At 40.2% G+C, this 16,609-nt stretch overlaps 1 protein-coding gene across 3 annotated transcripts in view; it reads left to right on the forward strand.

The window, feature by feature from the left end:
* Positions 1-10,543, forward strand: part of DECR1 (2,4-dienoyl-CoA reductase 1) — a 33,505-nt gene extending 22,962 nt beyond the window's left edge. For 2 of the 3 annotated variants that reach the window (XM_045200457.2, XM_024566525.4), the window contains 6 exons: positions 67-214; positions 3,632-3,731; positions 7,853-7,925; positions 9,665-9,811; positions 10,224-10,286; positions 10,385-10,543. In XM_045200457.2, the coding sequence (XP_045056392.1) occupies positions 67-214; positions 3,632-3,731; positions 7,853-7,925; positions 9,665-9,811; positions 10,224-10,286; positions 10,385-10,444 (591 nt within the window). In that variant the 3' untranslated portion in view covers positions 10,445-10,543. The remainder of the gene's footprint in view (positions 1-66; positions 215-3,631; positions 3,732-7,852; positions 7,926-9,664; positions 9,812-10,223; positions 10,287-10,384) is intronic. The other variant, XM_053929991.1, reaches the window with a different exon arrangement.
* The last annotated feature ends 6,066 nt before the right edge of the window (positions 10,544-16,609 follow it).

A 16,609-nucleotide genomic window follows, 5' to 3' on the forward strand; every position in this document is an offset into this window, starting at 1 on the left:
AGCCCTTGAGGAAGAATGTTCCTCCTCATCTAAAAGTTTCTCTAACTAGATATATTCTCTTATTAGGTTGTGATAAACAATGCAGCAGGCAATTTCATTTCGCCCACTGAAAGACTGTCCCCTAATGCGTGGAAGACCATCACTGACATAGTTCTGAATGGCACGGCCTTCGTGACCCTGGAAATTGGGAAGCAACTAATTAAAGCACAGAAGGGTAAGACTGTGTGTTCTTCCATGTTCACTGGACTCCATTGTGTTCAGGTTCCATGCGCAGCCCTGGGATCCTGACAGAAGTCAGTGGGGCAGCATCAACACTTGGACGGTTGTAGTCTCATGGAGAGGAAAGATCCTTCAGTCATTACCATGTGCTGTGATGAGCTATGATCTCTATGTTTTGAAAGCATTGGAATCCAGAGAAGGAGTGAACAACTCTCCCTTGGATGATTGTCAGGTTGAGCCGGATTTTCAGAGGTGGTTGGAGTTGTGAGGGAGAGTGGTAGGAAATGGGGTGGGAGGCAGTCTAGGTGTAATTGGGAACACTCCCAGTGGGAAATTTGGTGTTGAATCTGAAGGAAACTGTTATTTCCTTAGGATCTCTAGAAGTTGCCTGATAAAGGATGTGACCGGTTGGGAAGGTTATGGCAATACTGTGGGGGGTGGCGAAGATGAGGGGACCAGTCAGGAATGGCTGCTTTCTTCTGGCATGTGGATGGATGGCATGAGGAATAAAACAGGATGTTTAGAAGATAAGGCTTTACTGGTCAGATGAGGGGTTTTACATGGTGAGTCATCTGGGTGAGGAAGACCACAGGGAGGGTGAGGACACTGGAGGGATGATCTGTTTATAGGGAGTTATGAGGAGGACATTTGTATTTAGTCCTGTGAACAAACTTCTGGATAAAAGTCCATGTGTATGAAAGTAGGTACAGGTGTACATATGCTTCTAGAACAGTGTGTATGTATTCATCTAGCATACTTACTGGTGCTCATGCACCAGGCCCTGGTAACACAGGAAGACAAGACACTGTTCCTGATTACTGTTGGGGGGATTGAAAGAAAGAGTATTTTCTCAGAGAGGTGGGGAGTATTTTGAGATGCTCCATAAGGAATGGTCCTTATGTTCCTGGAGGGACATCCTTCAAGGCTCAAGGAAGCCTAGGGCTAGCCAGTTTCCTTCCTCTGGGCAGCATGGTTCGTTCTCAGAACAGCTTGGGGAAGGGTATCAAGACAGACAGAAGGCGGTCAGGCACCAGCTTTGTGTGGGTGGTGAGAACTCCCTCCCTTTATCTAGGCTGTCACTGAAATTCAAACCCAGACCACTCATTCCCACCACACAAAGGGAATCTGACCTAGGTTGGAGTTTGAGTGGTTTTTTTTTTATTTTGATTTTTCAGAAGGGGTAGATGACAGAGAAGGGAGACAGAAGCATGGGCTGACCCCTCTCTGTCCCTTTTGCCCCAGGACCCTGGTCTCTGTATCTCTTCTCCCTCCATCTGACTTTCTCCACATCTCACTCATCTCTCTCTCTGCCAACTCTTCCCTGGTTCTCAGTTTCTCTCTCCATCTCTGTGTCTCATCACTGTTTCTTGTCTCACTGTTTCTCTTATTTTTCCCTGGCCCATCCCTGTGGCCCTGCTTTTTCTCTGACTCTCCCTTCTTCTCTCATTATTGTCTTTCATTTTAACACGGACTTGGATCTATTTTTACTCCTCACATTGGATTAAAATTCTATGTGTGTCATTAAAAATATATCTGCTAAGACTTTTCAACCACAATGAGGTACCATCTCACACCAGTCAGAGTGGCCAACATAAACAAATCCACAAATAAATGTTGGAGAGGATGCGGAGAAAAGAGAACCCTAGTGCACTGTTGGTGGGAATGCAGACTGGTGAGGCCACTGTGGAAAACAGTATGGGATTTCCTCAGAAAACTAAAAATGGAACTGCCCTTTGACCCAGCAATTTCGCTGCTGGGATTATACCCCAAGAACCCTGAAACACCAATCCAAAAGAACCTGTGCACCCCAATGTTCATAGCAGCACAATTGACAATAGCCAAATACTGGAAGCAACCTAAGTGCCCATCAGCAAACGAGTGGATCCAAAACCTATGGTATATTTACACAATGGAATTGTACACAGCAGAGAGAAAGAAGGAGCTTATACCCTTTGCAACAGCATGGATGGAACTGGAGAGCATTATGTTAAGTGAAATAAGCCAGGCGGTGAGGGACAAATACCATATGATCTCACCTTTAACCAGAACATAACAAGTAGAAGAAAAAAGGAAACAAAATATAACCAGAGACATGGAAGTTAAGAACAATCTAACAATGGGCAGGGGGGAGTGGGGAGGGGACAGTGAGGAGAGGGGATAAAGGACACATGGACAAAATCAAGGGGGAGGGTAGAGGTGGGGGAGGGAGGGGGGTTCAGCTGGGGTGGGGTAGAGGGATGGGGAGAAAAGGTACACAACTGTAATTGAATAACAATACAAAATTAAAATTAAAAAAAAAAAGACTTTTCAAAGGAGGGAAACCAGTTTTCACTCTTCCAAGATTCCTGTCAGCTATCAGTGCTGTGACCTGACAGTGTTTTAAGGCTTGGTTCTGCTGGCCCGTGGAGTTCAGCTCCTGGTGTATGCCCCAGACCAAAACAATAGCCCAGGAACTTGGTATGGTGATGTCTGAAGTATGTCAGAGGCTGCAGGCTGTGGTGACCAGATCAGATCAGCCAAAAATATATTTTTTAGGTGTGTTGCAGAATTTAGTAATTAGTTTATGTGTGCCATGGGATTAAAAGATTGAAAATCGCTTCTCTGTCCATGTTGTTGTAAGATTTTATTCTTTTTTATTGCTGATTAATATTCCATTGTATATATATACCCCATTTTCTTTATCCAGTTGTCTATTAACATAGGTTGCTTCCATATCTTGACTATTATAATGCTACAATGAACATAGGGGTGCTATGGGGAGCATATGCCTTTTTGAATTAGTGTTTTTGTTTTCTTCAGATATATTCCCAGAAGTGGAATTTCTGGGTCATATGGTAATTCTATTTTTATTTTTTTGAGGAACCTCCATACTGTTTTCCATAGTGGCCGCACCAGTCTGCTTTCCCACCAACAGTGCACGAGGATTTCCTTCTTTCCACATACTTGTTGTTTGTTGTTTTATTGATGGTGGCCATTCTGACAGGTGTGAGGTGATATCTCATTGTGGTTTTAATTTGCATTTCCCAGATGATTAGTGATGTTGAACATCTTTTCATGTGTCTACTAGCCATCTGTATGTCCTCTTTGGACAAATGTCTATGTAGGTTTTCTGCCCATTTTTAAATTGGATTGTTTGGGGGGGGTGGTATTAAGTTATGAGTTCTTTATATATTTTAGATATTAACCCCATTTTGGATATATCATTTGTGAATATGTTCTCCAATTCAGTAGGTTGTCTTTGTTTTGTTGATGGTTTCCTTTGCTCTGCAGAAGATTTTTAGTTTGATGTAGTCCCATTTGTTTATTTTTGCTTTTGTTTCCCTAGCCCAAGGAGATATATCCAAAAAGATATTGCTAAGAGAGATGTCAGATTTAGGTGTCATGTTAATTCTATGTCCTTTTAAAATTCCAGGAGCAGCATTTCTTGCTATCACCACTATCTATGCTGGGACTGGGTCAGGCTTTGTGGTGCCCAGTGCTTCTGCCAAAGCCGGAGTGGAAGCCCTTAACAAGTGAGTACACATATGTTATTCCTGTAGCGAATGATAAATACTGTAATTTTGTAGCATGTGGGACTAAATTCCTGCTGTGGTCTCCATCTGGAGAAAAGCAAAACAGAGATTAATTTGGATCCACCAGGAGACAGACATCCTATCACCTGCTGTCCACAGCAGTACTGTCTAATAAATTTCTCAGTCCTTCTGCATTACCCAAGAGCCACATGTGAACTGTGGCTACTTTGACTAATAAACTGAATTTTATTTAACTTTAATTACCTTAAAATTAAAATTACAAAGCCTTGTGTGTCTAGTGACTACTGTATTAGACAGCACAGGACTACAGCCTTCTTGTTCCCAATGTACCTTCCCTGGCGCCCTCCCTGCCCCTGAAATATACCTTCACCCTTTCATTGTGAGATTAACAGGACTAACACAGACCGGTAACCATGTGCCAGGTTCTGTGGTCATTTCTTAGCAGCACATGTGCTTACTGAGTCTTCACCACCAACCTTTTCCACTTTGTTGAGATACAGGTTCTTACTGGTGCTCATCTGGCTCACTGTAACTCTGTAGTATGTTTCTCTGTGACCAATCTCCTCCCTCTCTGTTTTATTTACATTTTCCCACCAGAGTCATCTTCTAAAAATATGTGTCTGCTTATGGTACTCCCTTGCTAAAACCTTACATCATTTTCCCATTACTTTTTGGAATTAAAGCCAAAAATCAATATGGCATTCTCAACAGACTTGTTCCTGGTCCTGTTTATTTGTTGATTTACTAGATAAATGCTGACTGTGTGCCAGGCACTGTGCTGGGTACTGACGATATGATGGTGATGGGGGCAGAACCAGCCACATCCTCATCTGAGCCCATGTTCTCACATCATAGTCATCCTGGGCTCTCATTTCCCTTCCCCTGCTCCACACCCACTTAAACACACCACATAGTGTCTCACTTCTGTGCCTGGTTCTGCTCCTATTGGAATTTGCTGTGATACTTTGCATTGCATCGCCCCCTCTGGGATGTTTTCTCTCAGTTCCCTGGAACAGAATTAATTGTTTTCTATTCTGTGTACCCTGAAAACCATTCCAATCTAGTGGGAAGACTAACAATCTAAGAAATAAATGCCATCTAGTGTTGTTGATTCTGAGATGCAGGCCATGGACCAAGCCAGTGGGGGCACAGAGAGGGGCATCAGGGACAACTTTACCCATGTCATTAGAGCACTGGCTTCCCATAGCCATGTTTGGTCATTCACCTTGGCACATACATTGTGGCGGGATGTGGAACACAGTTCTCAGTGCTACGTTCACACACTCATCAAGAGGGATCTGTAACACAGGTTCAGGGTCACCTTTGCACATTCATCACAGCAGTCTGGAACACAGCCAGGCTCAGTGCCACCTTTGCACACTCATCACAGTGGGATCTGGAACACAGTCAGATTCTGTGTCACCTTGGTACACTCATGGCAGCAGGATCCAGAACATAGTGGGGCTCACTGTCATTTTTTCACACTCATTGTGGTGAGATCCGGGACACAGCAGGACTCCGCGTCATCTTTCACACTCATTACAGTGGGATCTGGAACATAGCCAGGCTCAATGCCACCTTCACACACACAACACGGTGGGATCTAGAACACAGCCAGACCCAGGGTCACCACTGCACACCCACTGCAGCAAGATCCAGAACATAGCAGGGCAGTGCTCATTTTTGCAGCTCATTATTGTGGGATATGGATCACAGCTGGGCTCAGTGTTTTTTGGGGCTGCATGATTTCTCTTTTTTCCTGTATTCTCAATGTACTTTTTAACATTTAAATATCATACACATTTGTTTCAGATAAAGAGAAGAATTAATTTAGTCAGAAATTGAATCTTTGTCTGAATAGAGATAATTACCTTTTTTAAGGCAGATGCTATTGGAAATGAGGGATTAGAACTTGACTACTTCAGCACTGTTTGTACAAATATCAAACTTGTTTTGTTTGGATCTTTCAATCTTGTTTGAAGTTTCAATTTTGTGTCCTTTCAGGACCTTGATTCTGGGCAGCATTTTTTGTATCACTGCCTAGTGATTTTCCATAATGGGTGCTCAGCAAATGTGTGCCTCCCTCTGCAGCCAAGTCCCTGGCAGCCCTCTTCTCCTAACTTGTGCTACACAGTCATCCTGGATAGGGCTGGCAGCCCCCAATCCTGCATGCTGTCTGGCCTTTGTCCTTTACTCCTACTGGCTCAGTGCCTGGTTATCCTCTTCTCCAACCACCTTCTGTTGACTCCCATCCTCTCCTTTCCCCTGGCCTCACACAGACCTCTGTTCCTCTCAAGTGTCAGCTCAAGTGTCACCTCTTCAGGGAAGCCCTCCGATCACTCCGGTAGACTTAGGCACTTCTTCCTTGAAGCAGCCATGACACACATTACTTACTTCTCAGGATAGTAACTGGTTCATCATACAGTCAAGAGAGAGGGACTGCACTCCTGACAGAACATCTGTGGGTTGAACAACAGTAATGGTGACATCTCTTGAACATGTTATGCTTATTGACATCCTGACATGCAGCACAAGCAGACATGGTGGGTTCCATCATGTCTGCATCTGTCACAACAATTCCTCAGATGCAGCTCATTGTCAAGAGCCAGGGTGGACTTAACCTGGGCACCTATGACCAGAGAGAACACCTCTCCTCCTTACTGCATTACTTAGCATTTCACAGGATGCTACACACTCTGCTTAGCTCAGGAATTCTGCTTAGAGTGAAGGTACTACATCCCCAGCAGTTTGGAGTAGGTACAGGGGACTTACCCAGCGAAGGCGTGGTCATGAACTCTGTCAGAGCACCACACAGAAAAGCAACTTTTATATATGATTTGCCTGAAAGACACACAGTCCACCCATCGCTCTAAGTGCTTCTGAGGATTAAGTCAGACAAGACTGTTTGGCACACATACCCCTCCTTCTAGAACTGACCACTGAAGGGCTACTGTCAGGACAAATGAGTGGGTATGTTACAGTTGCATAAAACATATCCCCTTGTATCTATTGCAAGGGGACATTGCCTTAAAGACAGTATTTTATTACACAATTTTTCTTTTATATGTTCTTCTTGGAAGAAATGCTTTTTTAAAAAATCATTTATCACAAACACCATGCTTTCCCTGAGAAATTGTCTTTTTTTTTTTTTTTCCTTATGGGCACTGTTCATCGTGTAACTGACTGGACTCACCTTTCTTTATAGCATCATGGAAAGAGTGATACAAATTTGTAACCCTCCTGTTGTTAATTATGTGGACTCTCACATTGTGTTTGGGTACTAGTTCTATCCCTTGCTCCTTTATATTTCCTTATTGTTGGTCCTTTTTCTTTCTTACTTTCAAATGACCTTATCTTCCTCATTTGCATCAAATATATATATTCTTATAAGTTACTTTAAGCCAGTTTTTGAAACTAGATTAAGTGTACACGCATGAATATAGTCCTAAAATAAGTTAGATAATAAAGTTAGACCTTTCCGTCCAGTAGGCTTTTCACACAGGTTGTTTTCAGGTTCCATGTTTGCTATTGGTGTTATATTTGCTTCAGGGCACTTAGCAAGATTTGATTAGATTCCTGTTTCCTTTCGAGCGCAGTCCAACAATGATATTAAAGCCTAGTTAATCGTGTACTTGGTCAATATTTTACATCTTTCTAACCCATCCTTTACTTAATCGAAGCACTTGTGAGGTTGGAAACATAATCCAATGTACTGTCATGATTATACTGAACCTGAAAGTACAAGACTGACTTCAGAACATGAGGGGACATGCTTCTTTCATGGTTTTATGCCCAGTGTTGATACCTGTTTGAGACATGAGTGTTGATACTTTACTTGGTTCTAAAATCTGAATAGCAGAGTGATTATGGACATAACAGTGTAAGTGACAGTGCAACAGTGACCAAGGGCATGAACTCTGAAGCAAGGCCACTGAGATGACTCACTAGTCATAGTGATTTATGATTGAACACTTGTGCCTTAGCTTTCTTGTCTGTAACATGGAGATAATAATAGTATTTGTCAGCTGGGGTCATACTCTCTGGTGTGGTTACTATTATTTTTAACATATAGTCTAAATTTTGTGTGTTTTAATTTTTAGGTCTTTGGCTGCTGAATGGGGTAAATACGGAATGCGATTCAATGTGATTCAACCAGGGCCCATAAAAACCAAAGTAAGTCATATTTTTGCTTGTTATCACCTTTTGAGTAGTTAAGGAATGAAACGTGGGTGGATATATTCAGATTGTGAGTGAAGGACTTTCAGGAAGGCCTGAGTTTGGAGTGTTGGTAGTAAGAAGGGTTTTGCATCATCCAATCTGAGAAATAGGAGGGGCAGGCATTCAGCATTGTGACTCTCCATCATGTCAGTCTCAGTGTCTTCATCTGCTGGGATCTTTTATGCCATTATTTGGTATTTTGTCTGATTTGTTTCAGTGATCTGTTTTTATCTTATAGTTCTTCATTTTTACCATGTTTTAAAGATTCTGACTATGACATGCTTTTAAAAAAATAATGGAAATGTTTATTATAGTTTAAGAAGTGTATAAAAATTTATCCTAGAGGACTAGTCTCACTCTAGGTATCATTTCTTTGATCCTTGTCTGCACCTGTTCACTTTTAATACTCACTGTGCAAGTCATGTGACTCCCATCTGATTAAACCTTTCTGACAGCATGCACTTCTCCCGTATCAGTAATCCCGCAGACAGTTCTGCAGCTTGAGATCCTCACAACCACCATTACAGATGGTGCTCTGCTCCCTTACCTTACCCCAAATGACGTCACTCTCACACTTTTTGTTTTTATGTAAATCAGGAATTTATAATCCCAGTCCAGATATAGTTTGAAGGCTGAAGTGAAGTTTGGTAACTTGTTCCAGGTGTAGAAATACACTGGAAGATAACGCTAAGGAGCATTTGGGTTGTAGGTAGTTCTGGGGTATTCAATATTAACATAGAAGTTTATTTAGCTGTTTAAAGGATGGAAAGAGTGAAATGTCATTGAATAGCTTGTTTGGCACTGTGGTAATAAAGAGTCTAATAAAGGTAGTGGAAAATAACTCAAAAGCTTATGTCCAAACACATGATCAGGGTGGCACTGTGCTAAGCACTCTCTGAAAAGAAACTTCATCTATGATCTCAGTCTAGGAAGGATCCCCTGCATTTTACTAATTATTTACCATTTATTGAGTGCCTACTGTGTGCAGAGGTGCTGAGAAAGATAGAAAAACATCTGTGACAATGTTTGTAGTAGAGGTATGAATAACAAGCATATAGTTTAAAAGAGATTAAAGAAAACCAAAGTATAGAAACTCCTAGAGTGACAGTGGAACTCAGGGACAGCGGCCTGCTCAGGGGTCATTCGTGTCACGGAGGGCAGCTGTCACCTCCAGGCTCTAGTCCACATCCTTACGCCACCCTGGTCTGCTCCTCATCATCACTGGAAGCAGAATTTGTTTTCTTCCTTTCCTATTACTTGAGGAGAAAGGAAAAGAAAAGGAATTTGCCCTTAAATATTTCCTACTTGAGTCATTTTCTGTGTTTGCTAAGCCACACAAGAGTGGCCCCCTAGCTCCCACACACTAAGCTTTTGCACATCAGAGTACTGTTATAACTTTTTCTCATCTGATGCTTATAGCAATTGTGTGAGGTAGCTGATATAGGTATCCTGATTTTACAGATGAAGAAACTAAGGTTAAAAAGGTTACACTTTCTCGTGATTATTTTTACGTCAATATTATATGATAACCTGTTTTGAGCTAAAGTTATGTGGAAGAATTTGGCAAAATTCTCTGCTGCTTACAAAGCCTAAAGTATGAACATAGTAACATTCCATTTTATGCACATTCTTTCTTAAATGAAAAAGGGGTTACATTTAAAAAATGCAATCTAACTATTTTCTTAATTTTTAAGGGTGCCTTTAGCCGCCTGGACCCCACTGGAGCATTTGAGAAAGAAATGGTCGACAGAATCCCCTGTGGTCGGCTGGGGACTGTGGAAGAGCTTGCCAATCTTGCTGCTTTTCTGTGCAGCGATTATGCTTCTTGGATTAACGGGGCTGTAAACATTGTTTTCTCTTCAGTGTGGGGAGGTGGATGTGGGGAGGCATATTGTGTAACTAATCTTGATGATGTTGAATTCAAAAATGACTTAAAATATTTACTCAGCTTTCAATAATAATATTAATATACATTGTTTAGCCTGTGGAATTGATTCATTGATAAATTAATTTTATTAAATGAAAATGACTCTGGTAGGTGTATCTTTAAGATAATCTTTAAGGTTGGGTATAATTTGAAATTGTAGAGATGGTGGAAAGAAGATTCTAAAGAAAATAAATCAATTTAGGTTTAATCATCAGTTTTGCCTTTAAAACCTGGGATGTGATTGAAAATGCCAAGGATGGGAAAGTGTCTCATGATTCAGAAACTTTAAAAAGGAGTTAGTTTCAGTTTTTATTTTTTATTTTCAGATTATTAGATTTGATGGTGGAGAGGAAGTATTTATTTCAGGGGAATTCAATAGCCTGAGGAAGGTAATCCATTTTGTGAATATAATATATTAGAAGCCAGGATACTAAGCTTTAAAAACATGCAAAAACTACATTAAGATGACCTTTTTTTTTTGTTTCAGGTCACCAAGGAACAGTGGGATACCATAGAAGGACTAATAAGGAAGACAAAAGGCTCCTAAGAGGCTCTGGCCTGGCATCTTAGTTGCCATGGAAATGACACAAACTGCCTATAATCTTTTGAATATTTTCAAGTCTAATAAATCATTAACTCACATTCATTGAGTGTGTGTTGTGTGCCAGGCCAGTGGTAGGTAGACATCGTATATTCAAAGATAATATGAGATGAGATCTCATCCCTTTAAAATTATTTTTAAAATAAAAAAGAAGAGAAGCAAGTGAAGGCTTAGATAGAGGTAAAAAGTAATTGGAAGTGCAAGGAAAGTGACCTGAGAAAGTGATGAGACTCTTAGTGGTAGAAGTAGCATTTGAGCTACATATTGCATCATGCCCATGGTGATGAGGCCCAAAAGGAAGAAAGTTGAGGTTCTAGGGTGGATTTAGTGGACTCTGCCTTTCCTGTATTGTTTCTTCTCACTAGACCTGTGAGTTATCCTCTTTGGATAGCTCAATATTAATTCAAACAAATCTTACCAGGACCTAATTTGTAGCCAGGAATTCCATTTGGTACTAAGAAAAAAATATGACTAATCTACAGCATTTGCCCTCTAGAAACTCACTATCAGGACAGACAGGTTGGTAAATAATTATTTATGATGCATTGTGATAAATTACCACCAGTAGTTATGTGTGCAGGAGGAAGTAACTCATACTGTTTCCAGAGTTCAGAGAAGGTGGCACCAAGGAGGTCAAATTCCATCTCAGATTCAAAAGAAAAATAGATTCTCTTTGTAGAGAAGATGCACAAAGCTTATAAAATATTTTTGTGTATCATTTCGTTTCAGTTTATTTATTGTTTATTTATTAGTTATTGAATTCTACTCATTTAACCTATTGGGGCTTTAATGTGGTACTGTAAATTTTGATTTGTCTGAGTTTGTATATAATTTTTTCTTGTATTAATCATCTCTTAGCATTTGCTTTATTATTTGTTATTACAAATGATGAATGACTTAGCAAAGCTTACAAGCATGGAGAAAGGACAGAAAAGAGATCATGGGATATCAATTGACTGAAAGTTGTCCCTAAAAAAGAAATTTCTTCAGAGTCTGAAAGAGAAACATTTTTTAAAAATTTTTATTGTTATTCAATTACAGTTGTATGCCTTTTCTCCCCATCCCTCCACCCCACCCCAGCTGAACCCACCTCCCTCCTCCACCTGCACCCTCCCCCTTGGTTATGTCCATGTGTCCATTATAGTAGTTCCTGTAATCCCCTCTTCCCACTGTCCCCCCCCCACTATTGTTAGATTGTTCTTAACTTCAATGTCTCTGGTTATATTTTGTTTCCTTTTTTCTTCTATTGATTATGTTCCAGTTAAAGGTGAGATCATATGGTATTTATCCCTCACCACCTGGCTTATTTCACTTAGCATAATGCTCTCCAGTTCCATCCATGCTGTTGCAAAAGGTATAAGCTCCTTCTTTCTCTCTGCTGTGTACAATTCCATTGTGTAAATATACCATAGTTTTTGGATCCACTCGTTTGCTGATGGGCACTTAGGTTGCTTCCAGTATTTGGCTATTGTCAATTGTGCTGCTATGAACATTGGGGTGCACAGGTTCTTTTGGATTGGTGTTTCAGGGTTCTTGGGGTATAATCCCAGCAGCGAAATTGCTGGGTCAAAGGGCAGTTCCATTTTTAGTTTTCTGAGGAAATTCCATATTGTTTTCCACAGTGGCCTCACCAGCCTGCATTCCCACCAACAGTGCACTAGGGTTCCCTCTTCTCCGCATCCTCTCCAACATTTGTTTGTGGATTTGTTTCTGTTGGGCACTCTGACTGGTGTGAGATGGTACCTCATTGTGGTTTTAATTTGCATCTCTCTGATGGCTAGTGATGCTGAGCATCTTTTCATATGTCTCTGGGCCCTCTGTATGTCTTCCTTGGAGAAGTGTCTGTTCAAGTCCTTTGCCCACTTTTTAATTGGGTTGTTTGTCTTTCTGAAGTGTGGTCATGTGAGTTCTTTATATATTTTGGAGATCAGTCCCTTGTCTGAGGTATCATTGGCAAATATGTTTTCCCATACTGTTGGTTCTCTTTTCATTTTAATGCTGTTTTCTTTAGCCATGCAGAAGCCTTTTATTTTGATGAGGTCCCATTTGTTTATTCTTTCCTTTATGTCCCTTGCTTTAGGGGACATGTCTGTAAGGATGTTGCTGCGTGGAATGTCTGAGATTTTCCTGCCAATGTTTTCCTCAAGGACTTTTATGGTATTACAACTTATATTTATGTCTTTTATCCATCTTGAGTTTATTTTTGTGTTTGGCGTAAGTTGGAGATCGAGTTTCATTTTTTTGCACGTAGCTGTCCAGATCTTCCAACACCATCTGTTGAAGAGGCTGTTTTGCTCCATTTTATGCTTCTGCCTCCTTTGTCAAATATTAACTGACCGTATAGACTTGAGTTTATTTCTGGGCTCTCTGTTCTGTTCCATTGGTCTATGTCCTGTTTTTGTGCCAGTACCAGGCTGTTTTGATTACAGTGGCCTTGTAATACAGTTTGATATCAGGTATTGTGTTCCCTCCTGCTTTGTTCTTCTTTCTCAAAATTGCTGTAGCTATTCGGGGTCATTATGGTTCCATATGAATTTCTGAAGCGTTTTTTCTATATCTGTGAAATATGTCATGGGTACTCTAATAGGGATTGCATTGAATCTATAAATTGCTATGGGTAGTATGGCCATTTTGATGATGTTAATTCTTCCAATCCATGAGCATGATACATGCTTCCATTTGTTTGTGTCTTACTTAATTTCTTTCTTCAGTGTTGTGTAGTTTTCTGAGTACAGGTTTTTTACCTCCTTGGTTAGGTTTATTCCTAGGTACTTTATTTGTCTTGTTGCTATATCAAAGGGGATTTTTTCCCTGATTTCTGTTTCTGCAGTTTCGTTGTTGGTGTACAGGAATGCCTTTGATTTCTGACTATTGACTTTGTATCCAGCTGTTTTGCCAAATTCATTTATAAGGTCGAGTAGTTTTTTTGGTGGAGTCTATAGGATTTTCCATGTACACTATCATGTCATCTGCAAACAGTGACAGTTTCATTTCCTCCTTTCCAATTTGGATGGCTTTTATTGCTTTTTCATGTCTGATTGCTGTGGCTAGGACTTCCAATACTATGTTGAATAGGAGTGGTGAGAGAGGGCATCCTTGTCTTGTTCCAGATCTTACTGGGAAAGCTCTACGTCTTTGTCCATTGAGTATGATGTTGGCTGTAGGTCTCTCATATATATGGCCTTTATTATGTTGAGGAATGCTCCCTCTATTCCCACATTGCTGAGTGTTTTTATCAGAAATGGGTGCTGTATCTTATCAAATGCTTTTTCCACATCTATTGATATGATCATGTGATTTTTGTCTTTGCTGTTGTTGATGTGATGTATTATGTTTATTGACTTGGGAATATTGTACCACCCTCGCATCCCTGGGATGAATGCCACTTGGTCATGGTGGTTGATATTTTTAATGTATTGCTGGATGCAGTTTGCTAATATTTTGTTGAGAATTTTAGTATCTATGTTCATCAGCGATATTGGCCTGAAGTTTTCTTTCTTCCTTGTGTCTTTGTCTGGTTTTGGGATTAGGATGATGCTGGCTTCATAAAAAGAGTTTGGGAGTCTTCCATCAGTTTGATATTTTTGAATAGTCTGTGAAGGATAGGGGTTAGCTCTTCCTTAAATGCTTTGTAGAATTCTCCTGTGAAACCATCTGGTCCAGGGATTTTGTGTTGTGGGAGTTTTTTGATGACTGCTTCAATTTAGTCTGCTGTTATTGGTCTGTTCAGGTTTTCTGCTTCTTCTTCATTCAGTTTTGGAAGATTATATTTTTCTAGAAATGTGTCCATTTCATCTAGGTTTTCAAATTTCTTAGCATACAGTTCTTCCTAGTAATTTCTTACAATCCTTTGTATTTCTGTGGTATCAGTTGTAATCTTTCCTCTTTCATTTTTAATTGTGTTTATTTGGATCCTCTCCCTTTTCTTCTTGATGAGCCTACTTAAAGGCTTGTCGATTTTGTTTATCTTTTCAAAGAACCAGCTCCTGGATTCATTGATCCTTAGAATTGTGCTTTTAGTCTCTATGTCATTTAACTCTGCTCTGATCTTGGTTATTTCCTTCCTTCTGCTTGCTCTGAGCTGTCTTTGTTGTTGTTCCTCCAGTTCTTGTAGGCGTAGGGTTAGGTTTTTTGTTTGAAATATTTCTATCTTCTTAAGGTAGGCCTGTATTGCTACGAACTTCCCTCTCAGGACTGCCTTGGCTGTGTCCCATAGGTTTTGGATTGTTGTGAGTTCCTTTTCCTTTGTTTCCAGAAAGGTTTTGATTTCTTCCCTAATCTCCTTCTTGACCCATTCATTGTTTAATACCATGCTATTCAGTCTCCATGATTTTGAGTGTTTTGTGTTTTTTCCTTTGGGGTTGGTTTCTAGTTTCAGTCCCTTGTGGTCAGAGAAAATGCTTGATATGATTTCAATTTTCTTGAATTTGTTGAGGCTTGCTTTGTGTCCTATCATGTGGTCTATCTTTGAGAAAGTTCCATGGACACTCGAAAAGAATGTGTATTTTGCTTCTTTGGGATGAAAAGCTCTATATATATCAGTTAAGTCCACTTCCTCTAGGGTATTGTTAAGTGACACAATATCCTTGTTGATATTTTGTTTGGAAGACCTGTAGTAGGGGTGTTAACGTCCCCTACTATAATTGTGTTGCTGTCAATATCTTTCTTGAAGTCCTCCAAGATTTTCTTTATGTATTTGGGTGCTCCTATGTTGGGTGCATATGTATTTACAATGTTTATATCTTCTGGTGGATTCTTCCTTTGGGTATTATGAAGTGACCTTCTGGGTCTCTCTTTATGGCCTTTCTTTGGAAGTCTATTTTGTCTGATATGAGTATTGCTACCCCTGGGTTTTTTTTCCTGTCCGTTTGCTTGGAAAATTTGTTTCCAGCCCTTCACTTTCAGTCTGTGTAGGTCTTTTGTGCTTAGGTGGGTCTCTTGTAGGCAGCATATGTGTGGGTCATATTTTCTTATCCATTCAGCTATTCTATGTCTTTTCATTGGAGCATTTAATCCATTTACATTTAAGGTTATTATCGATAGGTAGTTAGTCATTGCCATTTTTTCCTACCTGTGTTCCTCTGTCTTTCTCTTTTCCTTCCTTTCCTTAAAGCAGTCCCTTTAGCATCTCTTGCAGAACTGGTTTGGGGGAAGTGTATTCTTTTAGACTGCTTTTGTCTCGGAAACTCTTTATTTGGCCTTCTATCTTGATTGAGAGCCTTGCTGGGTAAAGTAGTCTTGGTTGCAGGCCTCTGGTTCTCATTACTTGGAATAGTTTTTGCCATTCTCTTCTGTCTTGGAGCGTTTCCATTGAGAAGTCAGTTGCTAACCTTATTGGGGCTCCCTTGTATATTACTTCCTTCTTCTCCCTTGCTGCCTTTAAGATCCTCTCCTTGTCTTGGAGATTTGACATTTTAATTATGATGTTTTTTGCAGTGGGTCTCTTTGGGTTCCTCTTGCTTGGGACTCTCTGTGTTTCCTGAATTTGGGTGCCTTTTTCTCTCCTCAGATTAGGGAAATTTTCCATCATTACTTTTTCAAACAGGTTTTCTATCCCTTGCTCTTCTTCTTCTCCTTCTGGTATTCCTATTGTATGGATATTGTTACGTTTCATGTTGTCCTGCATTTCCCATATTGCCTCTTCATTCTTTCTGAGCTTCTTTTCCTTTTCTTGCTCTTTCTGGGTGTTTTTTTCTACTTTGTCCTACAGCTCACTGATCTGATCCTCTGCTTCATCAAGTCTGCTTTTCATTCCTTGTAGTGTGTTCTTCAATTCAGAAATTGTATTCTTCATTTCCTCTTGGCTCTTGTTGATAGTTTCTATTTCCTTTTTCATGTTGATATAGTTTGCAGTGAATTCATTGTAGTTTCCCTGTAGTTTCTGGTAGTTCTCTTTGAGCTCAGAGAGCTCAGTGAGCTTCCTGATGACCATTGCTTTGAACTCAGTATCTGATAGTTGACTTGTCTCTTTTTCAGTTAGCATTCTTTCTGAGGCTTCCTCCTTTCCTTTTATTTGGGGATTGTTTCTTTGTCTTTCCATTGTTTGTGAGACTCTTCTTGTTAGCCTCTGCTTCTTAAATTGATCTATTCTGACTCCCTGAGTTTATGGTA

The sequence above is a fragment of the Desmodus rotundus genome, chromosome 8 (assembly GCF_022682495.2).
Source record: "Desmodus rotundus isolate HL8 chromosome 8, HLdesRot8A.1, whole genome shotgun sequence".
NCBI lineage: Eukaryota > Metazoa > Chordata > Mammalia > Chiroptera > Phyllostomidae > Desmodus > Desmodus rotundus.